This window comes from Suillus plorans (genome assembly GCF_016647745.1).
Source record: "Suillus plorans strain S12 chromosome Unknown HD556scaffold_65, whole genome shotgun sequence".
Classification (NCBI taxonomy): domain Eukaryota; kingdom Fungi; phylum Basidiomycota; class Agaricomycetes; order Boletales; family Suillaceae; genus Suillus; species Suillus plorans.
In genome coordinates, this window is record NW_024537449.1 from 83,192 (window position 1) to 106,673 (window position 23,482).

General features: G+C 47.9%; 6 protein-coding genes across 6 annotated transcripts; 2 read left to right on the top strand and 4 right to left on the bottom strand.

Moving 5' to 3' along the window:
- Nucleotides 1-1,399: 1,399 nt before the first annotated feature.
- Nucleotides 1,400-7,804, top strand: HD556DRAFT_1244824 (ABC protein; the record flags this gene model as incomplete). The annotated part of the gene is made up of 38 exons (XM_041298480.1): nucleotides 1,400-1,545; nucleotides 1,602-1,653; nucleotides 1,715-1,780; nucleotides 1,833-2,195; nucleotides 2,249-2,293; nucleotides 2,344-2,478; nucleotides 2,527-2,704; nucleotides 2,830-2,882; nucleotides 2,932-3,076; nucleotides 3,129-3,179; nucleotides 3,231-3,297; nucleotides 3,350-3,467; nucleotides 3,523-3,915; nucleotides 3,965-4,078; nucleotides 4,136-4,249; nucleotides 4,298-4,342; nucleotides 4,394-4,460; nucleotides 4,511-4,912; nucleotides 4,964-5,087; nucleotides 5,138-5,218; nucleotides 5,275-5,377; nucleotides 5,431-5,473; nucleotides 5,526-5,546; nucleotides 5,659-5,724; nucleotides 5,779-5,862; nucleotides 5,915-6,092; nucleotides 6,128-6,176; nucleotides 6,235-6,307; nucleotides 6,362-6,414; nucleotides 6,471-6,495; nucleotides 6,544-6,745; nucleotides 6,798-6,878; nucleotides 6,929-6,992; nucleotides 7,048-7,063; nucleotides 7,113-7,389; nucleotides 7,439-7,524; nucleotides 7,580-7,641; nucleotides 7,691-7,804. 38 exons carry the CDS (start codon nucleotides 1,400-1,402, stop codon nucleotides 7,802-7,804), a joined length of 4,356 nt encoding a protein of 1,451 aa, XP_041155912.1.
- Nucleotides 7,805-8,824: 1,020 nt separating this feature from the next.
- On the bottom strand, nucleotides 8,825-11,828 carry HD556DRAFT_1297603 (amino acid transporter). The gene is made up of 18 exons (XM_041299443.1): nucleotides 11,509-11,828; nucleotides 11,132-11,460; nucleotides 11,059-11,072; nucleotides 10,950-11,011; nucleotides 10,838-10,899; nucleotides 10,644-10,784; nucleotides 10,412-10,591; nucleotides 10,256-10,356; nucleotides 10,192-10,201; nucleotides 10,126-10,140; nucleotides 10,046-10,073; nucleotides 9,885-9,994; nucleotides 9,734-9,832; nucleotides 9,631-9,682; nucleotides 9,532-9,576; nucleotides 9,408-9,474; nucleotides 9,215-9,353; nucleotides 8,825-9,153 (listed from the first exon to the last, which is right to left on the bottom strand). Exons 1-18 carry the CDS (start codon nucleotides 11,648-11,650, stop codon nucleotides 9,118-9,120), a joined length of 1,632 nt encoding a protein of 543 aa, XP_041155913.1. The 5' UTR covers nucleotides 11,651-11,828; the 3' UTR covers nucleotides 8,825-9,117.
- Nucleotides 11,829-12,486: 658 nt separating this feature from the next.
- On the bottom strand, nucleotides 12,487-13,681 carry HD556DRAFT_840383 (uncharacterized protein). The gene is made up of 4 exons (XM_041311799.1): nucleotides 13,442-13,681; nucleotides 13,363-13,385; nucleotides 12,883-13,305; nucleotides 12,487-12,826 (listed from the first exon to the last, which is right to left on the bottom strand). The coding sequence occupies exons 1-4, from the start codon at nucleotides 13,522-13,524 to the stop codon at nucleotides 12,591-12,593; spliced, it is 765 nt and encodes a 254-aa protein (XP_041155914.1). The 5' UTR covers nucleotides 13,525-13,681; the 3' UTR covers nucleotides 12,487-12,590.
- Nucleotides 13,682-14,475: 794 nt separating this feature from the next.
- On the bottom strand, nucleotides 14,476-15,132 carry HD556DRAFT_1244854 (uncharacterized protein; the record flags this gene model as incomplete). Its single annotated transcript, XM_041298483.1, has 1 exon — nucleotides 14,476-15,132. The coding sequence occupies one exon, from the start codon at nucleotides 15,130-15,132 to the stop codon at nucleotides 14,476-14,478; it is 657 nt and encodes a 218-aa protein (XP_041155915.1).
- Nucleotides 15,133-18,501: 3,369 nt separating this feature from the next.
- On the bottom strand, nucleotides 18,502-18,941 carry HD556DRAFT_840519 (uncharacterized protein). Its single transcript, XM_041311800.1, has one exon. It carries the CDS (start codon nucleotides 18,844-18,846, stop codon nucleotides 18,619-18,621), a length of 228 nt encoding a protein of 75 aa, XP_041155916.1. The 5' UTR covers nucleotides 18,847-18,941; the 3' UTR covers nucleotides 18,502-18,618.
- A 1,502-nt stretch (nucleotides 18,942-20,443) lies between these two features.
- On the top strand, nucleotides 20,444-23,381 carry HD556DRAFT_1538557 (CHAT domain-containing protein). Its single transcript, XM_041309693.1, has 3 exons — nucleotides 20,444-20,630; nucleotides 20,852-21,841; nucleotides 21,887-23,381. The coding sequence occupies exons 1-3, from the start codon at nucleotides 20,577-20,579 to the stop codon at nucleotides 23,243-23,245; spliced, it is 2,403 nt and encodes an 800-aa protein (XP_041155917.1). The 5' UTR covers nucleotides 20,444-20,576; the 3' UTR covers nucleotides 23,246-23,381.
- The last annotated feature ends 101 nt before the right edge of the window (nucleotides 23,382-23,482 follow it).

Genomic DNA, 23,482 nt, shown 5'->3' on the forward strand with positions numbered 1-23,482 from the left:
GGCCATCTAAAGCGGGCCCCACACGCTGCCGGGAAGAGAATCACTTTCTATGTGGGAGCGGGAGGATCAGATATGTAGGTTGAGATTCCAGCAAGTTCGTCCGGGGTACTAGAAATGGCAGTCACAGTGAATAAATCAACTGCTCGCCGCTCTGCCAGTGGGCTCGTGGTTGTCATGTTGTAGTCTGCAAGAGATATAGTTGCGGGCAGCCTGGCTTAGTAGTAACTTGAAACGCGAGGGAATGATTGTATCAAGCCTTAGCCGGACGGTCGTGGCGGGGACAAACTTTGACATGGTGAGCGGATGAGAAGATGCACATGGTTCAACCAGTGCACTGACTCGTAATAAATATAACACACATACATGGCTAAACGTCTGCATATGCAAAGTTTGTACAAAGTTTGCCGAAAGTTCGTTGCACAGTTGCAAACTACGCGATCGAAGTCTGACAATGTTTGCATTTTTTTCCTTTGCAAAGATTCTTTGTGTTTTGCACAAAATTAGAGTTTTGCTGTCTCGAATTTCTTAGATTTGTATTTACCTCAATTTGTGGTTAGACATCTATCTACGCGTATCTACCTCATTCTTGTCGATTTTCACTGGGGCTGAAGATTGAATATTGAATTTTGAGTGACGTGGTGGCGCTGCAATCTGTTGAAATAGCGTGAATATGATAGCTTACTGAAGAGTCTAGCTAAGATGCTGTCGGCAGACGTTTGCTGCATTTCGCAGCGAGCGCACTGCAGGCTTGCAACCCAGTTGAGATCTAGATTCCTGTCTCGACGACAGACACAATATTTAATTTAGATTTGTAGTTTAAATTCAAGTGCAAATTGCAAATACTTATTGAGGGTGCCGCACCGTGAGAACGGCATTTGGAACTTCTAGTTTGTATATATCCGTTGACTTTTTATATGGGCGCTAACTTACGTATATGCTGCTCGGACTTCGTAGACGAGCACCACCCACCACCACTCGTAGTCATTGAAAGGAAGCTCGTACTCGACTCGTATACTGTACACTCGTGATACGTAACCTGTTTGGGCCCACCCATCCTTCATATGCTTCACAGCTCACATTTTTCACCCAGGTTGCGCATATCTTTTCTTCTACCCAAAATTCTGCGTAGAGAAGGAACAAATACTCAGCTTGTGAAGGAGTTCACCGGGTCCCACTGTCACGTCATTCTGAAAGTGATCTAATTTGAAATTGTAACAGGTCACTTCACTACACATGCTACGTTGCTTCTTCAAATTGTCAATAGACTCACGCTTATCTTCATATACTAGTACTTATTGTGTATTTATAATATAACTTGAAGGCCGATGGCGCTCCGATTCTTCCTCGGAGCTGCTATCCACCTGGCGCAGTATCTTCTGTCCCCGCTTTCTTCCGTACTATGAACTCCCAACGGTCAGAAGAATCCGTGAGGGGGGACAAGGAAAAGGTCGAGGAGGTCAACGCAGCCAACATTCAACCTTTAAACCTTCAGCTCGATACCGGCAATGAGTATACCAACTTTCGTCATAAATGCTGGCAGTTGTGGTAAGTGAAGCTATTTTATAAACAACGTCCTTCGAAGTTCATCGAGCTGCGAGCAGGTTACCTAAGGACCCACCACCTCCAGCGCCTTCGTCTCTGGAGGATGCAGCGGTGCGTAAACCACCTACGCTCCTTTTCTGAATGACCCTTCTAATAACATGGTATCCTACAGCTGACGCCTTTGGTCAATGCTTCTATTTTCTCTCGGCTCACCTACTCCTGGGTCACTGATATAATAGTCAGTCATTGAATCCTGATCAAGCGTATACTGTTATAACGCATACACCCAGATTCTCGGATATCAACGCACATTACAAGCATCTGATCTATACAAAATGGACCCATCCCGAGAGTCGACCGTCCTTGCCGCTAAACTTGAAGCTGCATGGCAACGGCGTGTCAAGGCAGCAGCCGACTGGAATGCACAACTTAAGAACGGAAAACTCAAACCATCTCTCTTCAAACGTATCGTCTGGACCATGCATGCAATTCCAAGGAATGATAAAAAACAAGGCGCGACTTTGTCTGAGCGATATGCAGCGTTTCACAACCATTGGCGAGAATGCGGGGGGCGGAAAGAGGCCAGCCTTACTTGGGCTTTGAATGATGTCTTTTGTGGTATGTTCTGGATTGGAGGTATATTCAAGGCATGGGTTTTCTTCATAGATTATCGCTTTCATATTCAATGTACAACATCACTTGGCAGGTCGTCGCTGACACGGCACAACTCATGGTTCCTATCGTCCTTCGGGTAAATAACAACTTGTGTTGGGTCGTAGTAACCTCTGATGTTCCCCGCAGCACATCATCATCTTTGCGCAGGAACGTTCCGCTGCGACCATTGCAGGAACACCTGCCCCTAATGTCGACCGCGGTATTGCCATGGCTCTTGGGCTCTTTGCGCTAACTATGGTGTGCAGAGTCTGCTCCCACCAGGTTTGTAAGACTTTATGAATTACACTCGGCTCACCTAATGTTTTCAAGTTTTTTTGGCATTCAATGACAACAGGCGTACTGGCTAGAGCCGCGCTGATATCATGCATCTACGAGCGTGGTGTGAATCTCACGGGCAAAGCGCGCATCAAACTCAACAACGCCACACTTATTAACCATATTTCTACCGACGTGAGCAGGATTGACGCGTGTGCGCAGTGGTTTGTGAGTTATGAACTTAAGCGTTGCACTCGTGCTGTCAACTGACTTGTAACATGTCCCTCGTTACTAGCATGCAGGTCAGTATATGGGATCTCTGACATTCAGATTTAGAGATGACTTACTGTCCTCAAGGCTGGACCGCGCCTATTCAGGTCACAGTTTGTTTAATCATTCTTTTAACTGAGGTTTGTCGTACACTGTAAAGAGTTCGATTTGTTCTAACTTGGAAACTAGCTCGGGCCGTCTGCACTCGCTGGTTTCTCGCTATTTGTCCTCATGATGCCGATTCAACAGCGGTTAATGGCAGTGCAGCGCCGTATTCGCTCAGTATCGATGAAATGGACTGATCAACGAGCCAAAGTTCTGCTAGAGGTACTCGGTACGTAACCTTGGAGCTGCTAGGACATGCAATGATGCTAAAGAGTACACAGGAGCTATACGAGTTGTCAAATACTTCACATATGAAGTTCCTTTCCTTCAAAGTAAGCACGATATCGAGGAATATCAACAAGATACTCACGAATGTTACTTAGAAATCTTCGACCTTCGAAAGAAGGAACTGCATGGTATTCGAAGGATTCTTCATGTAACTTCGGGGAAGTAAGTCCAAATGTGTATAGCATAGCAACGCCTCCTAATTCAATTCACACAGCTTGGCCCTCGCGGCTTCGATGCCAGTCCTCGCTGCCACACTAGCTTTCGTCACATACACCCTGACAGCACACAACTTCAACATTGCTGTCATATTCAGTTCGTTCAGTTTATTCCAGGTGAAATTGATTCTTGCGGCGGACATAGATACGCACTTACCCGAGAGATAAATAGCTTCTCCGGCAACCAATGATGTTCATGCCTCGCGCTCTATCGGCTATCCCCGATGCGTCCAGCGCGATTCAGCGGCTCACACACGTGTTCCGCGCGGAACTTATTTCTGAAGATACACTCGTGATTGACAAGGATCAAGAACCCGCGCTTCTGATAAAGGACGCGACATTTGAGTGGGAGTCGTATATAAAGGATTCTGGTGAGGCTTTCAGCTCGAAGGGTGCACACGGCGGCGGTCCGCCGAGGGGCAAGGACAGAAGTGTGAAGGAGGACACGACAAAGGAAAAGCCCGCTCTTGGAAAGGATACACCTATTTTTCAGGTAAAGAATGTGACCATGACCATTCCGCGAGGTCAGCTTGTTGCTGTAGTTGGGCCTGTCGGGAGCGGCAAGGTAATTTTGTCGAATAAGATTCTCGAAGCGACCACTGACCTATGAACAGTCCAGTTTATTGCAAGGACTGTTAGGTGAGATGAGGAAGGTCTCTGGGCATGTTTCGTTTGGCGGTCGCGTTGGTTATTGTCCACAGACCGCGTGGATTCAGAATGCTACGTTGGTCTGCATGGTTTCTGCCCTAACTTCAAGGGCAAGTACATCTAACATCTTACCCTAGCGTGATAATATTACTTTTGGCCATCCGTTCGAGGAGGACAGATATTGGCGCATTATTGAGACCGCTTGTCTACTTCCAGACCTCCAACTCCTCCCAGATGGAGATTTAACTGAGGTACGTGGGTGAATCCAACTCGATATCACCGCTTATATTATATTTCAGATTGGCGAAAAGGGAATCAATCTCAGCGGAGGCCAGAAGCAGAGAGTGAGTTCGTGGCTTGTATCTGTGAAGAATCGATCTTTACCTTTCACCCAGGTCAACATTGCTCGTGCTCTGTACTTTGAACCTGAAATCGTTATATTTGATGACCCGCTCTCGGCAGGTGAGCTATGTCATTTATATCATGTCAATCATACTGAAGAACGCCTTCAGTGGATGCTAATGTTGGAAAGTCCTTATTCCAAGATGCCATCGTGGGTGCGCTGCGAAATCGTGGCGTTACTGTCATTCTGGTCACGCATGCGATCCATTTCCTCTCTCAAGTAGATTATATCTATACCATGAACAACGGCATCATCACGGAGAGTGGAACTTATGAGGATCTGGTCTCTCGCGGTGGTGATTTTGCACGTTTCGACCTAGAGTTCGGTGGCCATGCGTCGGAGGGGGAAGATGAAACCCAGGAAGAGGAAGTCACTCCGCAGACACGCATTACCATCGAGGATGTGAAGTTGAAGTCAAAAAGAGCCAAAAAGAAGGCTACTGGCAGTGGTAAATTTGAAGGTCGCTTGATCGTCAAAGAGAAGCGGTCGACAGGCTCCGTGTCCTGGAAAGGTGCGATCAAGTTCGTCTGAGATGTTTCCCCTGATTGAAACAGTTTCAAAGTGTACTGGACCTACTTTGTTGCGGGACGCGGTTCGATAACAGGTCCCATACTCCTTCTCATCATGCTTGCGATGCAGGGGTGCCTGATCTTGAACTCGTATACGCTAGTTTGGTGGGAGACCAAGTCAGTGTCTTTTTATTAACTTTTTATTTCTCTTCTAAATCCTGGCGCAGCAAATTCAACCGACCAAACTCGTTCTATCAGACGCTGTACGGCTGTCTAGGGACTGGTCAAGCGTTTTTCACATTCTTGCTGTAAGTCAGTTCCTATCGCAGATGGCGGCACGCTCACTCAACATAACTTGCTGCAGTGGTGCTGGAATGGATTTCATGTCCTATTATGTGTCTCAAAGTCTGCACCACAAGTCCGTACGCAACGTCGTTCATGCATCCATGTCCTTTTTCGATACTACAGTAAGTGATCGTGTATGAAAGCATTAAAACCGATGCTTATTGTGTACCTATAGCCTATGGGCCGAATCCTAAGTATCTTTGGAAAAGATATCGACAGTCAGTATTGACTTATTTACGCATGTTATACTTGCTGAAACCTTTCACTCAGGTATTGACAATCAACTACCACGTGAGTCATCTGTCACTGCATAGTGAAACATTGCTGATCCGTCGTCAAGAATCGTTGACATTGGGTACGTTAGCCGCACGCTACGTTTTACGGAAACTGACTGGAAATCCAGTTATCATTACGCTGTCCAGCGCGATGGGCTCTATTATCATCATTTCTGTCCTTGAACCGTACTTTGGTCAGTATATAGATATCATCTACCGTCTGAATCATATGACTCATGCTTGTCTAGTTATTGCTATGTTTTTCATCGTTCTCGGTTACAGCTACTTTACTGCCTTTTATCGAGCTGGTGCTCGTGAAGTCAAGCGCCTGGGTTTGTTCTTGTATTTTTGACTTGGAAAGCCTCCGTTGAAATTGGTCATCAGATTCAATGCTTCGCTCTCTTCTGTATGCCCACTTTTCGGAGACCTTGACAGGACTTCCTACAATCCGAAGCTACGGAGAAATGAAACGTTTTATTGCTGCCAATAGATACTACATTGATTTGGAAGATAGAGCACTATTCCTCGTGGTTACGAACCAGAGGCAAGTAACCTTATACACGTCTTGGCAGTTGTTAGTTTACCTTCTTCCCTCAGATGGCTTGCAATAAGGTTGGACTTCATGGGAGCCATATTAATCTTCATTGTAGGCGTCTACTCAACGACTGACACCTCATACTTACGCAATGCTACGATCTCAATAGGTCACTCTTCTCGTAGTGATCGACGTCTCCGGGATAAACGCCGCTCAGATAGGGTTGGTACTGTCGTATACCAGTGGGTTTCCCAATTTCGCTACCAAAGTATATACGACTAACCTCTGTGTCACAGCCTCGCTGTCACAAATGTGTGGCCTGTTAACCAGACAAACAGCAGACGTCGAGGTAAGGCTTTCCGTACTATCCCATATTACAGGCTATTGAATGTTTGTTTGTCTCAGAATCACATGAATGCAGTGGAGCGAGGTGAGCTACCAAATATATCTTACCTTAACTCTCGCTTACATCTCGCAGTGGCACAGTACGTTGCAGGCGACACGATACCTCAAGAGGCTCCGTATGAACTCGAAGAACAAAAGCCCCCGGCGCAATGGCCTGAACATGGCACCATCGAATTCAGCCACGTTAAAATGGCATATAGGCCGGGCCTTCCCAACGTATTGAGAGGTATCTCCATCAAGATTAGGGGAGGCGAAAAGATAGGCGTTGTTGGAAGGTCAGCTGGTCTGTTGGATCTATACATGTATGCTAATGCGGTGTCTTCTCAGGACTGGTGCTGGCAAATCTTCGTTGATGCTTGCACTGTTTCGGATTGTTGAGATGTCTGGTGGTTCAATTACTATTGATGGGTGCGTGGATCGTCGCTCGTGACTAATATTAGTTGGTTCACCCCTTCTAGTATCGATATATCTACAATTGGTCTCCAAGATCTCCGTTCCAAGATTTCTATCATCCCACAAGATGTCTGTAAAGTTTTCCTATACAATCTACCTCGGGACTAACGTACGAACCCGATAGCCCATTCTATTTAGCGGTGAGCATTGTTCTACATGCTCTTATGTGAAGCACTAAATGATTACCAGGGACCATACGCTCCAACCTAGATCCATTCTCGCAATACAGTGACACGGAGCTATGGGATGCACTGCGTCGATCTTGTCTGCTTGATTTCAGCACCACTTCGAAACAGTCATTTTCCAGTGATGGCGTCGGAAGCGAGCAAGCTCCCACCAACCGCCACCACCTTGACAGTACCATTGAGAGCGAGGGAGCGAACCTCAGTGTTGGGGAGAGATCTCTGCTCAGTCTAGCTCGTGCGCTGGTGAAAGACTGCAAAGTCGTTGTGCTTGATGAGGCCACGTTAGTCGTGTGTTCTTCTCCTGGATGCCTGATGTTGAATTTTTTCCAGGGCCTCTGTCGATCTTGATACTGATAGTAAGATCCAGCACACTATCCAAACGGAATTCCAGGATCGGACGCTACTTTGCATTGCCCGTACGTTTTATCTGTTGTCCTCTCAGTCAAATGCTGAGACGCGATGATACTTCAGACCGACTTCGTACTATCATTTCATATGACCGGATTCTGGTCCTTGACGCCGGCCTTGTTGCTGTAGGGTGATTTGAACACCTTTTATCGGTCGATACTCACACTATCAAAGGAATTTGATACTCCATCCAATCTTTTCAAAACCGAGGGTGGGCTTTTCCGCCAAATGTGCGAGAGGAGCAACATCTCGTTGAAAGATATACTAGAGTCGAGTAGACAGGTTTAAATGGCCAAATCTGTCGTTGATTTCTTTTCATGTTGGTAAGGCCTGCACCTGCTATGCGGTGCTTATTTCTTGTAGCAATCTTGAAGCTAATTTCGTTCTTTGCAGGCTCAAGAGAATGCACATTTCTGATATATATAACCAAGCTGCTCGGTGCCACCGTGAACCCGTCGTACCGTCTAGCACTGACACACGTTCTAATCCGAGCGCTACCTCTCATTCTTGCTTTTCATCCTTTCATTCCAGGTGCCGGGTATCATAGCTTCCCGGCAGCGCAGTCTCCCACATTCGTTTTTCTTCCACCCATTGTCAACAACGAGCTCGGCATAGCTCTCGCACACTCACTCGTTACTTTCGTTCTTTGACCCCACCCGCCACTCCCTTAGTACTAGTCGTAATTCATTCCTTTTGCGTATTATCTCGTCATTGGTCATTTGCAAACTAAAATGTATTCAATTTTATCGTATGAGTGTTGCGCACAATCAAACTCGTAAACAGGTTCCCGCCCTCCTACCTGCGTGCATCCCACCCCGAGCTAACGCTCAGTCCAGCCCAACCTCACGGATTGTAGCATTGACTCTAGAGCCAGACAAAGCTGGACTTCCAGCACTATTATATGGCGACAACCTGTACCTTCATAGATTGGTTGGTATTTAGAATGCATCTGGATATTAATACAGTAATAAAAGCTACTGGAAAAACGACAGCTATATCGCTCTGCCTGAGGGTTTGTGCTAGTACATTTTGATCCAGAAGACAGCGCTGAAGATCTTCCTGTCTCCATCTTCATCTTGGGCGGCAAAAACATACTACCCTGAGGATTTCATCAATGCTCGTGTGATTACTGTCACTCCAGATGCAGAAACCGTTTTAGAACTTGATGGTGTCGGTGTATGTCAACATCCGAGTCTCCCATGTATCGGTATTTATGGATAATTGTCCATTTCAGATGTATTAATATAGCATTATGGACTGCATTTAGTAGAGGTTCAGGTGTGCAGCAAGCCGGCATCTCAAGACCGTCAAATTTACACACGACATGTCAGTGCCACCAGCATTAATATGTATCGCATTCATCAATTCAAGCAGAAGATATCATGAGGAACAAGACTTTCAACGGGATTGGTGACTGGCCGGATCATTAGAATGCAAATGTGGTCGGCAGAGGCTTAGGAAGAGTCACTGGGTAGAAAGCACAGATGTCCGAGGATCTGATCTAGACTTCGACTAGTACACCGTAGTATGATACCGCATAAATAAATTGTGCATCAAACGAGCACTACAACAACAACAGACCAACTTATTAGCACTTCCAATCAGTCCATAGATCGCTGGATCTTCTGATTCGAAAACTTGAAAATAGGTTTCGTGAGCAAAATTACCAAACATAGAATGAAAAACGCAAACACTCACTACAGCGACAATAGTCCCATCGTCTAACTTCTCCTTCCTCGGTACAAGCTCATACCCAAATAGCTTGGGCAGAACGATTCGCCATACGGCCCAGTACAGCACGCCTGCGAGCATGATCCCGATTCCAACGAGGCAGTACCTATAGAACAAACGATGAATGAGGATAAGGGACACGCTAGTGGAGGAAACGTACAGGTAATATGGTAATGGTGGGGTGTCGCCAATGCCGCCTGGTGGTCTCAGGAACGGAGCGACGAGGACTGTGTAGAGGTTTGGTTAGGGAAAGAAAGTGTCGAAGCTATAGATGGGTGACTCACGGAAGACGGCAGCAGCCAAAAAGAATACAGCGAGAGGCCACCATACTACATCATACGCATGAAGGTACCACACAGAAAGAGAGTGACATATTTGCTCACCTTTGAATGGCCGAACAGCATCTGGCTTCTTCCATCTCAGATAGAACAGACCCTGGTGGCATCAAGAAGTAAGAAACAATCAAGAAAGAGTTGAAAGACGTACGATGACAATAAATAAATTAATAATCTGCTGTGGGTATCCTTCGACGTCCAAAATGAAAGGGTAAACAATGTTTGGGGGAGGAGCGACGATGACGATGATCTAGAAAACCAATCTCAGATTGATATCATGTAGATTCTACTGTAGTACTTACAGATGGTATCAAGTGGATGATCAATCCCGGAAGTGGGGACTTTCCTGTGGGCCAATTTGAAGCCCAGAATTTGTTCCCGAATGGTAAGGGTATCCCTTCCTTTGCGAGCTCTGTGATTGAAGTATAAGCTATGTAGGACTACGATGTTTGGTATGACGGACCTTGATTTACTCGCGACGCAGCAAAAGTCTAGATGAAAAGTTCTTGTGCCAATACATTTCAATAGTATCCCTCAACTTACCACAGTGATGACGTTCTACGGGCCACCATCAGACAGAGATCATGATATAAAATATATAGGACTCACTCCAAGAGCACTGATATGAAGACAATAAGTCAGGAAACCCTCAAATCCAAGACGTCGAACTCACCTGAGAGCAATGAAAACCGATAGCGCACGCTCCGCAGTAGAACCAAAGACATTCCCGAAAAACAAAGCAGCGACAGTAACGCCAGACTTGTCGATCTCCGTCTGTCGATACCATTCAGTATTTCATTCGTGGTACACACACAAAACAAGTTCTTACCTTGGTTGCAGCCGCGAAATAAGCCACATTTGCAAGCAAATACAAAACGGCGCATATACCAAGACCGAGCGGGCCTGCAATCTTGAGCGTCCTCACTGGATTACGGACGTTGTTCATCACGTAATTCACGTTAGACCATCCCGCATATGCGTTCAGGACTTTGAAGGTGGCGGTAGCATACTGTGAAGACTACACTCAACATATGGACATCTTAGAATATCACTGAACGCACCTCATAACTGCTCGTGGAGCTCCCCGCGAACGCGTTTCTGAAATTATAGTGCGGATCCGTGACGCGTGTCTTGCCCGAGAGGACTACCCAGCCTGTAACCACGACGAACACCAGAATTACAATCTTGAATATCGAGAGCAACTGAAAGGAAGATGTTGAATATGATGATGGTGTAAAGATGAAAGCATGCATACGTTCATGATAAATACGCCGGTCTTTGGGGTCAATCCGTGTAGAAGGGTTACGAAGAAGATGACTAGAGTCCATGAAACGACCGTAACATATCAGTTAGGTAGGAGACCATACCTCCAAGTGCAATTCCGCGTTCATTCCATTGACCTGCGATTTGGTTAGCAGCAACCAAGATGCTACATCATATCAGCCGGGTCGTTTCATCAAGATCCGAAGCACACACTTGCTAGCAAAAACCTTGACGAAGCAGTTAAGTTTTAACACCGAATATCCATCGAAAACAAGAGATGACTCACGATACAGCCACTTGCAGTGAATCCAAGTAATATAGCGTTAGCAGCGAAGACTACGGTGGCGAGGTATTTGGGCTTTTTGTAGACGGCCTCAAGGTATACTTTCTCTCCACCACTACGAGGGAACATAGTCCCGAACTCGAGCCATATGAAAAGGCCACAGAAGCTAAGCAAGAAACCAAGGACCCAGAGCATAAGGGAGGCGCCAACTGAGCCCACGCTGGAAAGGATGGAGGACGGCGTTGAGAATATACCGGTGCCGATGATTCGTCCAACGATAAGGAGAGTGCAAGAGGTTACACCAAGGTGACGACCGAGGCCTCCAGCGGTATCTGGATGGTGTCAGACGAGCGAGTTGAAGGAATAGTGAGCAACCACACCTTCTTCAAAAGTCAGTTCTCCAGGATTGAGGTCAGTATCATCGTTTGGTTCCTTTTGAATCCTCTGATCTTTTTCGCTGAGCTCAGAAGTATGGTCCTCTTCCTGCTTCTTGCTCGATCGCGACCACCAACGAGTAGACATTCCTGTAGATGAGGAGGGAGATGTGGACACAGGATATCAGGGTATATGAAGGGCGCCTGATAATGGCGCAATGCCGCTACTGGAATGAAGGGAACAGGAAATCATGTAAGAAGGCGCCTGATAATGGCGCAATAAGTCCACATGTTGGGAATACCGGTGAGCGCACAAGTACAAAAGGCAAGTAGGCTATCAGATTAATCTCCAAATGAGTTTCTAATTTTGAAATCGGAATAAGCAACGTTCCGGATTCCCGAGTGCATTATGGTTTAAAGAACAGCCTAACAGACTACATTTTTACATCGCGGTACCTAGACTCTCATGACTCTTACCGTCAGGGTCACTGAGCCAGAACCAAGCTTGGAAGCCGCAAATTTATCTCACTGTCAATTAGATACCGCAACCCTGGAAATCCTGGAAACGTATCTTTCCTCCCTCTTGAGCGGCGCGTGCGCTCACTGGTTGCCCTGTTGTCCGTTTTCCTGTTGTGTACCTTCGTGGGAGACCTCACGCGTTTTTTCTGTCATTTGCTGAGACGGTTGTTCACCTCCTTCGTCGTCCGTCGAGATGCCCATGAAATGAATCCTCTCTTTTCCGTGGTCCACCCATCTGGACTGTTGACCTTCCTGCTGGACACCCTTCTGTGAAACTTCTGCCTTCTGCTGAGGGCGGTCCTCTGTGGTCCCCTGCGCAGGAGTCTGGCCGGTATCGCCGCTCTGTGAACGCTCTGGGACATTCCGATCGTCGTGTTTCTCTTCTTGCTGACTTACAGCACTCGGGTATTGCTGTTTCTGCTCGGGCGCTGCGCCTGTACCTGCAGCAGCCTCACCAGGGCCCTGCAATGCCCCTGCGCCTGTAGCAGCCTCATGACCAGTCTGAGTAGCACCCGGACCTTGATTGAAAATAATTATCCCGTCGACCGGGGAAGTAAAGTTGAAAAACACTAACCTGTTGGCTCAGGTACAGTCTTTCCTGCACTTGATTTTTCATCACCCGTTCCCTGTTGCCGACCTTGATCCGTCACCCCTGCAGCAGCACCCCCAGTTGCGGTCCCAGGTACGGCCCCAGTATCTGCGCCAGTCCGAGTTGTGGCGCCAGTACCTGCTCCAGTCCCAGCTTGACCCTGTACTGCCCCTGCGCCTACAGCAGCCTCGCGACCAGTCTGAGCAGCACCCGAACCTTGATTAAAATTAATTATCCCGTCAACCGTGGAAGTAAAGTGGAAAAACACTAACCTGTTGACTCAGGTTCAGTCTTTCCCCCAACTGCACTTGATTTTTCGTCACCCGTTCCCTGTTGCCGATCTTGATCCGTCACCCCTGCAGCAGCACCGCCAACTGCGGCGCCACCTGCGGCGCCAGTTACGGCTCCAGTACCTGCGCCAGTCCCAGTCGTGGTACCAGTACCTGCTCCGGTCCCAGCTTCCGCAGTCGTACCTTGATCAGCAGGCGCCGTTCCAGGGGGTGCCGTTCCAGCCGGTGTCGTTTCGGTAGGGGCACCTTGAGCCGCGGGCGCATGACCTTTCATCATTGCCATACCCTCGGCAATCTCAGCACGGCCCTTTGCAGCAAGGTCATCATTCTTCTGCACGCCAGTTGTAGAGCTCGTAGCACGATCGGCAGCTCCAAGTGCTGAGCCTCGAATATTATCACCGAACCCTGAATAAATCAAGGAGGGTTATAAGCGTTATTGGTTCTGAAGCGAGTATGAATGACCGTGGATGACTTGAGCGGCTCCTCTGCGGATTTATTCAACGACTCGACTCGAATAATGAAATCAAGACACGGAACGTACTTGAGCTTACTCCCAAACCCTCCTCCACTCCCACTTTCATTCTTCGTAGTACTAGTAGTAGTGTTTGTATTATCTGTGGTCATAGTTCATGAAAGAAAAGAAAAACATCTCCAACCCTCCTATATTGTCTCCCAGAGCCTATGACGCAAGTATGCGGTCACCACAGCTATATCGCGGAGGACGCAAGGATCGGACATAATGAAGAGATTAATCCCAATTTAGGTTCTAATGTATGATCGAGTGGCACGTGCCGATCATATGTGCGATGGGAAAGTTACTGTTAGGCTCTGTTAGGTCGTCTCCTGGGCATCAGATCCAAGCTCGAGAGGGATGCGCGCTGATGGGCAGAGCATAGAGACTATCTTCTTGGAGATCGCTGTTTGGATACTATGCAAATTTATGTTGTAATACCGCAGCAGATATCATGATCAATTGCTACGATGTGAGTGCCAAGTGAATACGGACGGAACAATCCAGTGGGGTGAGGTGACGGTGCCGACCCTAGGAATTCCCACGATTTTGATTGTTTTCTCTCTCACAATGTCTTGCTCCATGAGGTCCGTTTTGATTAGCGAAAGGTCTTGTCCGAATCAAGGCATTCACCGAGACTAACAAGAAAAGGTATCCAAGGATATCTTGTGAAAAACGTCAATATTATGACAAGTATGGATGAGGCTCTACATTACAACAAACGTAGGGATATCGACGAGCGACGACCAAGAAATTGAGCCTCCAAGCCGGGGTACACTAATTCTACAACAACAATAAAAACCTGCCGAAAAAAAAAACTGCGAAGACGAAGTGTGGGTGCGTAATGTATATGGGATATAAGTGTAACAATAAGAAAAACGGTGACGAGTAGAGTTTTGTTATATATGATAAAGTTATAGTTGAGCTCCGGCCGTCGTCGATATCTGTTTTTTGGAATGTGTCCGTGTCATATGCGTGGTGGTTGGATGTGGATGTGGATAATGAATGATTCTGCTGCTGACCCCTCCCCGTTCTCGCTTCCCTGCTAGTATAGCGGCGATTGCTCATTGTAGGTTTAGCACCCACACTTCTGGACCCAATTTTGTGCTGGATAGCCCCATGAACGTAGTGCGCCCCATTAAGAAGTCTACCCGCTTCAAGCCCTTGCGCTGCTCTTCGGCGTACGCCTCAGCCGAGGAGGCGCGCGAACACCGTTTGCGGTATACTGCTGATATGGCGTCCCGGATGCTCTGACTGGGAGCCGCTTTGAACTCGTCACGCGACCCCGGAGTACGGAGGAAGCTGTAGAGTTGAGTGAGAACGTCCCCGACGGTGACATAAAAGCATGTCGACGCGCGAATGTCGCAGCGCCATGGGAGGAGGTCGTTTTGGAGCGAGAGAACGGGAATGGGTGGGCTGGTGGCAGCCTCTGCGAGGCGGTAGGAATCAAGGTTGAAAGGTGAGGCGCGAATGTTAGCGGAGGCGGTATTGGGCGGATATGAGACGTCATAGTTGATGGGGAAAACGAAGGGGTGGTAGGCAAGAATTGGGTTGATAGTAACGGGGCCCAAGGGGATGAACTCCCTCAGCTGAGGGGGCGTAGTTGGCCCAGTTGAGGATGGTAGTGACGACTCTGAGAGAGTCGGCGAGGTGCTCGATTCTGAAGGAGCAGGAGAGTAGAAGATGTTTTCCTCGTTGAAGTGGACGTGTCTGCCCGGCATAGTGATGATTTCTGTGGTAGTGGGGGTAGGTGATTGAGGTCTGATGCTTGTCAGTTCTAGTATCGCTTGATGCGGACTGTAGTTGCCCGTGTAAAGAACTGTAGGACTGTAGATGGGTGATAAAACGAATGCATCCATATTCATGCCGCGACTTTTATAGTTATAGTTCCTTGGCGCAGTTAGGAAAGGGCTAACGCATAGCCCCGCTACCGACAGGAGACAGAAATGATGACTTGAAGCGTTACTTGAATTTCGAGGGAAAAAAGACAACGAACCAGGCACTAAGCACTTGGGAAATGGACTGGTTCAGACAACACAGCCGTTTCCAAGCGGGTCATGTGCTCGTTGCCCGCTTACAGCCTACGGTTCGCGTTCTTACGGCAGCCGAAGTCCTTTCCCAATCTATTTGGAGCGCTTGTCTGCTCCATCGCTTTCGTCCCGACTGCGTCGGCTGGATGATTGAGGTTATCTACAGCAAGTCATGTTTTAGATCAGTAAACTCCCATCGATAGTTGACTCACGCATGATGAATAATCTTGTGACAAGGTTAAGTTTCCTATTCCGTCGTTGCCCGAGTCATTGCCTTTTGTAACCGACAAGACCGTGACCGTAACCTTTTCTTGGCCACCGCGGTAAGTGCCCTGATTCGAGTCAATTGTTGTATACACTCAACATGACTGACGTTAGGATATAATCGCACAGCTTTCACCAGTGTTGCCAATCGTTCCCAAGCAGATCCCCCGCGATGAGGCAGTCCAAGGCACTTGGGGAATCTCAATCACCATCGACCAAGATAAATTTGGTACTCAGCTCACTTTTGTTCCACAGCATTCAAGAGCGCAACCAGTCGACGTGGCACTATTGTGCTCCGCCTCTTCATGCCATTCCGCAGTATAGCGCTCAACATCGTAGACGCCTCACTAGGAAAATTCCGTAATTGATCTGATCACGAGCCAAAAAATTTACTAGCAAATCACTGATAAGGACATATCATCGGCATCGGCATCCCATAGCCCGTCGCTCGGGGGAATGTAATGGTGAGCGCTAAAAATGTACGCGGGGTCTTCCACTTTCACTATAACGGTGGCATAACCCCCTTGCCCGAGGAGAATACTTGTTCTCATCGGAACTGATGGGGCCCCATATCTTTCACTTCAAATTGTCCCATGAAAACAACTACTCCGTCGGCTCAATTGAGGTTCTATCTGCATTAAACTTGTCAATTTGGGAACAGCGCTTGTCCCGCTCCACATCACGTAAGTCTTTTCGCTTCTAGGCACCGGTCTCGTACGGCCTCCTCCGGGCTCCACGACACAGGCTACGTGGCGCTGCGTATGTTATGTTAGTCAAGAAGCTTTTTCACTGTTATCACACTGCCTATTTTCGAATGGAATCATTCTACGAACCCTGAGTCTTAATGAGTCGGGGACGGCTACGCACCGAAAGGTACCGTACGCGCTTCGAGCACAATGCACATCGCAACGGGGCGTGGAAAACAGTTTTACGGGACAAAACAATCTCCACCTGGGCACGTTCTGTGTTTATCTTTTCATTATTTCCCATTTAACGCAACATTGACGTTATAGGAAAGCGCACCAGTTCGTAGTGCGCTAGGGCTGTGGGTTTTGATAGCTCGCCTCTCCACATTCGGGCATATTTCATTGACTTCCTAGTATTATTCACCTCCGGGCCTGTTCTTCAACTCTTACTAATTTATGATGCCGTCGCTTTCCTAGGTTCTTTGTCCTGAAAGCGACTCCTTGGGTCTCGGCTTGCGCCGCAGCTGGCTGTTTTGAAATGTATGCATGTGCTTCCTAGTATCTATGATTAACAGTTTTTGTGGGCGTTATCCCGCCGTAATACCTCGCCCCTGCAGCAACAATATTGATCATCCTATGATTCATTCCTTGAACCCAAAGTGTTCCGTGCTGATTCATCGGCAAGGACGTGGGACCTTGAAGAGGCACGCTATCGTCCTCGGGCTGTGGTGCCCCACTTTGCAATTTTACGCTTTCGTTCTCAGGCTGTGATACCCCACTTTGCAATTCCGATCTTTTTTTCCATCAGCTCCTCCGCCCTTGTCTTGCCCGACACCCGGTTGAAACTTCTTTACGCGCTCAATGATTTTATACGCCCGACATCAAAGCCAGTTTCAATGGTTTGGCGCCTTCTAGCGCTAGCGGTAATATAACTAGAATACCGATCTTAAAATAATTCATTGTTTTTACTTAAAATGACATGTTGCCAGTACTGCCCCGGTGACAATCGCCCTCCCGTGCCTTGACGGACTTTGCGGATTCAGAAAGATCTCGACGGAATAATGATCATCAACACAACAAAACACCGCAGCGCCTTTGATACCCATGTCTCTTCATGATTCGTTGAACGTTCCCGAAGCTCCCTACTCACAGGAAAGAGAACCACGCATATCATACACACTCATATCCGACACCAAATTTCCAACCCTGCTCTATCTTGCACTTATTATAAGCTGCTGCGAGCGATCGCTGCGGAGATGAATACATCTACAAATGACACAACTTAAGCGTTTTGAACCTTGAATGTTCGCCTCGTGTTGGTGGATGTGCGTGAAGTGGCTCATCATGGGACACGTTGAAGGGTGGCGGATCGAAGATGATTTACATTAACATCATGGTCCTCATGGAGATCGCGATTAGAGATCTTCGGTGCTTGTCGATGGGCGCTGATGGGGATACATTGTCTACAGTTTTGTTACATTGTTACAAGGGCCGCTGAAGTGCTGACACTTGGTTGATGCGATAAGTGATGGCACGTTGTTGTTGGGCCGCAGTCTCATCATGTCAATATCTTGACATGTATATGTCATTCACTAGGAAATATGTTTAACACCCAGTCAGAGATAAATATAAATGTGACAGGTCGAGTCAAGGGATATAACGAGAAAATAATAGAAGGTGACTTGCAGGTAACTGAATCAAAACATGATACTTTGTTATCAGGATACCACCGTGTGAATGATATTTGGAACTATATCAAGCAAAAAGACCTCAGAGACACCGCAAAATCACCAAGGAAATGTGCTCACGCGCTGCGCTTGACACTATCGTGAAACAATTCATTTTCGGAATCATCTATTGATGATGCTCCGCGTGCATGTTCCATGCAGGCACTGCCCGCTCGTCCTAATGGACCGCGGCTCTAAAATCGAGACACACAGCAAGTATCGATTTTCAAACCTTATCCCAAAATCTGATATCACATCGCGGGGATGCTAAAGATGGGGGTTTCGCTGTGCGTGACACCATCAGCAGTAGATTATGTTTCAAAAATATAGCTGATAAACTTTTTTTCGGCGCGCGCGTAACCCAATCCTTTTTCCGCTCTATTGGATGGATATTAGCGGTACATAGTGCATACTAGGGATCAGAACGCTAACCATTATGTAATCCAATAAGCCTCGGAAAGAATCAGAAGTGAGCATTGCATTGGCTGCATCAGCATCAGCTAGCTTTGGCGACGATTGGGTTTGCCAATTTGTTGAAAGTGGTTTTTGCGCGCGTTTGAACCAGTTGCACGTTCGTCGTATGCGATAAAAATTAGCAAACCATAGTCTACATTAAAACCCAGAACGTTCCTGCTGAAATTGACAGGTCCAGTCAGTTTAATGGTGGAAGTGAAGGGAAGCAGTACACAGGTGGCACGGGTGGCTGCACAGCACAACGTTCTCATCATCTGATGAACCTGACATCTGTTCGGACATGGGCCTAGTTGTCGGCATCAGCTCCACATGGGCACGGTAGGGAGGGTATTGACTTGATCATGATCATAGTACGCGGATAGTTGCTTGCGCAGGACGGAAGGTGCATGACTGGAACAGATGTGATAGATCGTACCACTATGGTTGTGTCAACCGGGAAATCACTCAGTCCGACAAGGCACCAGTGACTCCGTGACGTGCACCAGCTTGCAAGTTCAGATCTGGTTCAGATGTCTGGGCCGAGATATCTGCGCTCAGGGTTGATCCTGGGGAGGCCGCAATTGTCGTTGCTAAATCGTACGCAATCCTATGAACCCCTCGAAACGGAGCTTGCAGCAACATTCAAAAACAACTCGGTATAATCTTGAAGTGAGCACATTTCTAGAGCAAAATAGCTAAATTCGTTACTCGTATATCAAAATCAACGTCCCATTTCAAGCTTTTTGCGAAGATCTACGCACATATGCGTTCCTAGAACGACTTCGCGTTCCAGAGAAGATCATCAGTTACTGTGATCCCCGCACGTCAAAGAAAAGCGGCAAATCAATAAGTCACCAGCTGGTATGATTAGTTCAGGGGAATCGGTCCGAAGACAGCGAGTCTGGAATACCCTGTGATGTCAGCAGAATCCATAATTCTGAAGACAACAAAGACAAATGAATGTACTCATATTGAAGCTGCCCTGTTTCAGGGGGCATGGTGCATCAGACGGAGACACAGGCATCTGTCCCACAGGTATACTATGACGACATGGGAGACTAGATATTTCCATCCCTTCTTTAAGTTCGAGTGTGAGGTAGCAAATATGCTTTCCCAGGAATCCGTGATGGTCCCCCGTTATAGATGTAGATCAACAAATGCTGATGATGAGACCGACGAGGATGTGGGCCGCCTTTGAGATGAGGATGAGATGTTCCCGATGAGATGGACGCGTACACTTAACAGAGAACTATACGGATTGGAGGGACCATGCATTTGGCTCTGCCAGAGGATGAACGTGTGTATTTATGATCAGATTTGGACGAACACCGAGCAAGCTGTGCCTCGACTATTAGTATGATAGACTTAGTCAAGACCCGCAGAAGATAATTCGCTGACAACGGGCCACACTCTGCAACCGTCGGGCTAGGCAGGTCTCAGTGAGATCCAGTATTTGTGGCAGGCCGTGGCGGTCGGTACACGACGAAAGGTACATGTGGATCGCCCGGTTCAATTCGACAAGCTAGAGTAGCCCTGGTGTCGGCCAGTTCTCGCCGTGGCGGTCGGTACACAACGAAAGGTCCATAGTACATGTGGATCGCCCGGTTCAATTGAACAAGCCAATTTGAACCATTCCTATTAAATCTGTCTCGGAAGACCGGAACAAACTTTGCCAGTGCCTATTAGTACTAGTATTAGTGCTACTTAATACTCACTTACACCGAAGTCCCCGATGTTCGATGCCCCGAAACTGTCCAAGCCATAACATATTGGCAGCTGTGCCCGAGTTCACGGATCCAAAAAATGACCCAGGGCAACGGGTGACTGTCACTCGCTGGGTACTTCAAAGTTCAAGCTTAAGTTGCAACTGTCACATTGCGGCGGCACTGCTGTAGCGGCAGACATCCGATCCGAATTCCCACCTCTTTCAAATTGACTCACCAAATTGTTGAAGGCCGTTGGCCCGTTCGTCACTTGTCGACGTGTCGTATCCTCTGATTCATTAATGTTAGTTAACTCAAGAGTCTTACATCCGACCTGCAAAATGACTTGGAGTCTTGTAAGCCTCGGTGCGCCGCCTTTATTTCCACGACACTAGGCTCTCTGTCGTGAGGGCACATACCTTTGGAGCATCGTAATAGGTGACGATTGCATCGGTCATGTCATCCGCGAATGCAACAATTTACCAATAGACGTGTCCGATGAAGGCATCCACCTTCGACGAATTGTGCTTCAGCTCTGCCAACTGGGTCATCAATGCCGTCTCGATGCCCTTACTAGGCTTGCGGCCCGAAGGCGCTAGAAGTACGCTTCGAACAACGCGGCAGCATTGATGATATAAACGAGAGTATACAACTCCATCGTGACGCCGTTTCTCTGTGCCCTGAGGGACATCCCGATCGTGGTACCTACTTGAGAAGCTTGGCTGTGGCACTCAGCGACTGCCCCTTCAATCACGAAGGAAAATCTCATGACATCGATGAAGCCATCTCTTTGCACGAAGAAGCGCTGCTCCTTCACCCTGTTGGACATGAATCTCGTGATAGAGCACTGAGCAGCCTAGGACGTGCCATCCTCTACCGCTTCCAACAATGCAGTGGTATCAGTGATATTAATGATGTCAGCAGGGCAATCAACCTCCATCGTGAAACACTAATGTTGCGACCACTTGGACATCCACGACGGGACACCACACTCAATGACATTGCCTGCGCGCTCGTCGTTAGATATCGTAGTGTGCATACCGGCGATGATCTTGACGAGGCCATCGGGCTGTTCCGTGAGTCCCTTCTTTTACCGGAGCCAGAGCGCCGTAGAACTCGCAGTTTGAGCTTGGCGCTCTGCTGTCGTTTCAAGCAAACTCAGGTCAAAAAAGATATCGAGGAGGCCATTCATCTTTGCCAACGATCATTGAATGCTTTACCTTCACTGCATCCCGAAAAATGTCTCAGCTATATGCAGCTGCAGACGGCTTATCTTTGTCGCTACCATGTTCTATGCAATGCTGCTGATCTGTCACTCGCAGTGGATAACTTTGGTCTGGCATCAAGGCATCCAACGCAAGGCTTTCCACAGCGCATTCAAGCAGCTCCGAGCTGGGTTGTTACAGCCGAGAATTATTGTCATGAATCTGCGCTCGAGGCCTATGCAATGTGTTTCGAGCTTCTTGATGGTCATTTGGCAACACGATCAACTACTATATCACGTCGCGAAGCTGCCGCTGCCTTTTATTATACCAGGTCACTACCTGCAGATGCGGCATCGTGTGCCGTGCGCCGTAACAATCTATCCAAGGCGGTCGAACTCGTGTAACAGGGCCGTGGCCAACAGTGGTCGCTGGCCTCCCGACTCAGGACTCCGCTTGAGGACCTCAACTCCACGAATTCCCTCATAGCCCAAGAATTCTTGAAGCTTAGCAATCGCTTGTCCGACGTTCAAGGTTTTACAGGCAGTACAGACCAAGCTACAGTAGATGGGGCAGAGAAGGAGTACAGGACGCTTACGAAGCAGTGGAATGCTGTCGTAGCTGAAATCCGTAACCTTCGGGGTTTCTCGCGATTCCTGCTCTCCCCCTCGTACAAGGAACTACAAGTGGCAGCACGCCGGGGCCCAGTCATCATTCTTATTGCGAGTAAATACTTGTGCAGTGCCGTTATTGTCCCTACGGCAGGAGAGCTCCATCATGTCGCCTTCCCGGGGCTCGCTCTTGCAGATCTGGAGAAGCTCAAAGATGACTTCGTCAAGGCGATACGCCACGCGGCTGGTATGCGCCAAGAAGATCCGAGGAAGGACTTGCGAGTTTTGCTGCGTGCTGTATGGAAAGAGATTATGCTACCCATTGTTAACATCCTCCGAGATGTCCTGAAATTGCAGAAACGGTCTCGAATATGGTTGTGTCCAACAGCAGCCTTTACTGGTATCCCTCTCCATGCAGCTCACCCTTTTCGGATGAACGCAAACCCCCCCGAACCGGAGGAATGTCTGGAAGATATCTATATCTGCTCTTACACGCCGACACTTTCGGCTTTGATCAGAGCAAGACGGAGGATGAAGACGCGCGCGGCGCCAACTTTCGTGGCCATCGGACAAAGTCAACCAGGCGCAGGGCAGGGCACGGTGCTTGCCACTATTGACAGCGAGCTTGACGAAGTCCATAAACGTGTTCCCCCCAATGTCAAGTTCACCAATCTTTCTGGCGACGAAGCCACACAGGCAGGTGCACTCGAAGCTTTGCGATGCAACACCTGGGTGCATCTCGCATGTCATGGCAAACAGGACCATGATCAGCCTTACAATTCACGTTTCGCCATGAGAGACAAACCTCTCACACTGCTTGATATCATGGAGAACAACTCTCCACAAGCTGAGTTTGCATTCTTATCAGCGTGTCATACCGCCGCTGGTGATAAGGAGACGCCCGACGAGGTCATCCACCTTGCAGCTGGTCTGCATTTTTCAGGTTTCAAAAGTGTGATTGGCACGCTGTGGGCGGTTGACGACGCTGTCGCAAAACACGTCGTCAAAGCTTTCTACGAGAAGATGTTCGAGCATTCGAAGGAGGGCGTCATGGACTGTACAAAGGCAGCCTTGGCTCTAAACTATGCTACGGCTGCCGTGAAGAAGCAGCAAGTGCCGCTCGAGCAGAGAATTGTTTTCATTCATATCGGTGTGTAGATCTATTTGATATTGCTTTCGAACATCCTAGCTGTCTAGTACAGTACTACAAGTCGTTAGGTTCTCTATCATCTGTCGGTGTATCTGTTAATTCCTCCCCATTGACCGGATCCCAAAATAAATTGCATGAGCGCCGTACAACACAACCTCCCAGTCGAAAAGGGATTGGTGAGAAATGCACGAATACCGATAAGAGCTCTACATCGTCGATCCATCGAGGTTCAACTGCTCAACAAT

What these genes read in the sequence shown, in the direction of transcription:
- HD556DRAFT_1297603 (XM_041299443.1), bottom strand. Translation starts at nt 11,650, where the DNA reads ATGTCTACTCGTTGGTGGTCGCGATCGAGCAAGAAGCAGGAAGAGGAC. An exon ending in CCGGCGTATTTATCATGAAC is followed by an intron (nt 10,785 to 10,837) that starts GTATGCATGCTT and finishes TCTTCCTTTCAG; the next exon opens with TTGCTCTCGATATTCAAGAT. An exon ending in TTAATTTATTTATTGTCATC is followed by an intron (nt 9,683 to 9,733) that starts GTACGTCTTTCA and finishes TGATGCCACCAG; the next exon opens with GGTCTGTTCTATCTGAGATG.
- HD556DRAFT_840383 (XM_041311799.1), bottom strand. Translation starts at nt 13,524, where the DNA reads ATGACCACAGATAATACAAACACTACTACTAGTACTACGAAGAATGAA. An exon ending in GGGTTTGGGAGTAAGCTCAA is followed by an intron (nt 13,386 to 13,441) that starts GTACGTTCCGTG and finishes ATAAATCCGCAG; the next exon opens with AGGAGCCGCTCAAGTCATCC. An exon ending in GACTGAACCTGAGTCAACAG is followed by an intron (nt 12,827 to 12,882) that starts GTTAGTGTTTTT and finishes ATTTTAATCAAG; the next exon opens with GTTCGGGTGCTGCTCAGACT.
- HD556DRAFT_840519 (XM_041311800.1), bottom strand. Translation starts at nt 18,846, where the DNA reads ATGATGAGAACGTTGTGCTGTGCAGCCACCCGTGCCACCTGTGTACTG.
- HD556DRAFT_1538557 (XM_041309693.1), top strand. Translation starts at nt 20,577, where the DNA reads ATGTTAGTTAACTCAAGAGTCTTACATCCGACCTGCAAAATGACTTGG. An exon ending in GCAAAATGACTTGGAGTCTT is followed by an intron (nt 20,631 to 20,851) that starts GTAAGCCTCGGT and finishes TGCCCTTACTAG; the next exon opens with GCTTGCGGCCCGAAGGCGCT. An exon ending in CAGATGCGGCATCGTGTGCC is followed by an intron (nt 21,842 to 21,886) that starts GTGCGCCGTAAC and finishes CTCGTGTAACAG; the next exon opens with GGCCGTGGCCAACAGTGGTC.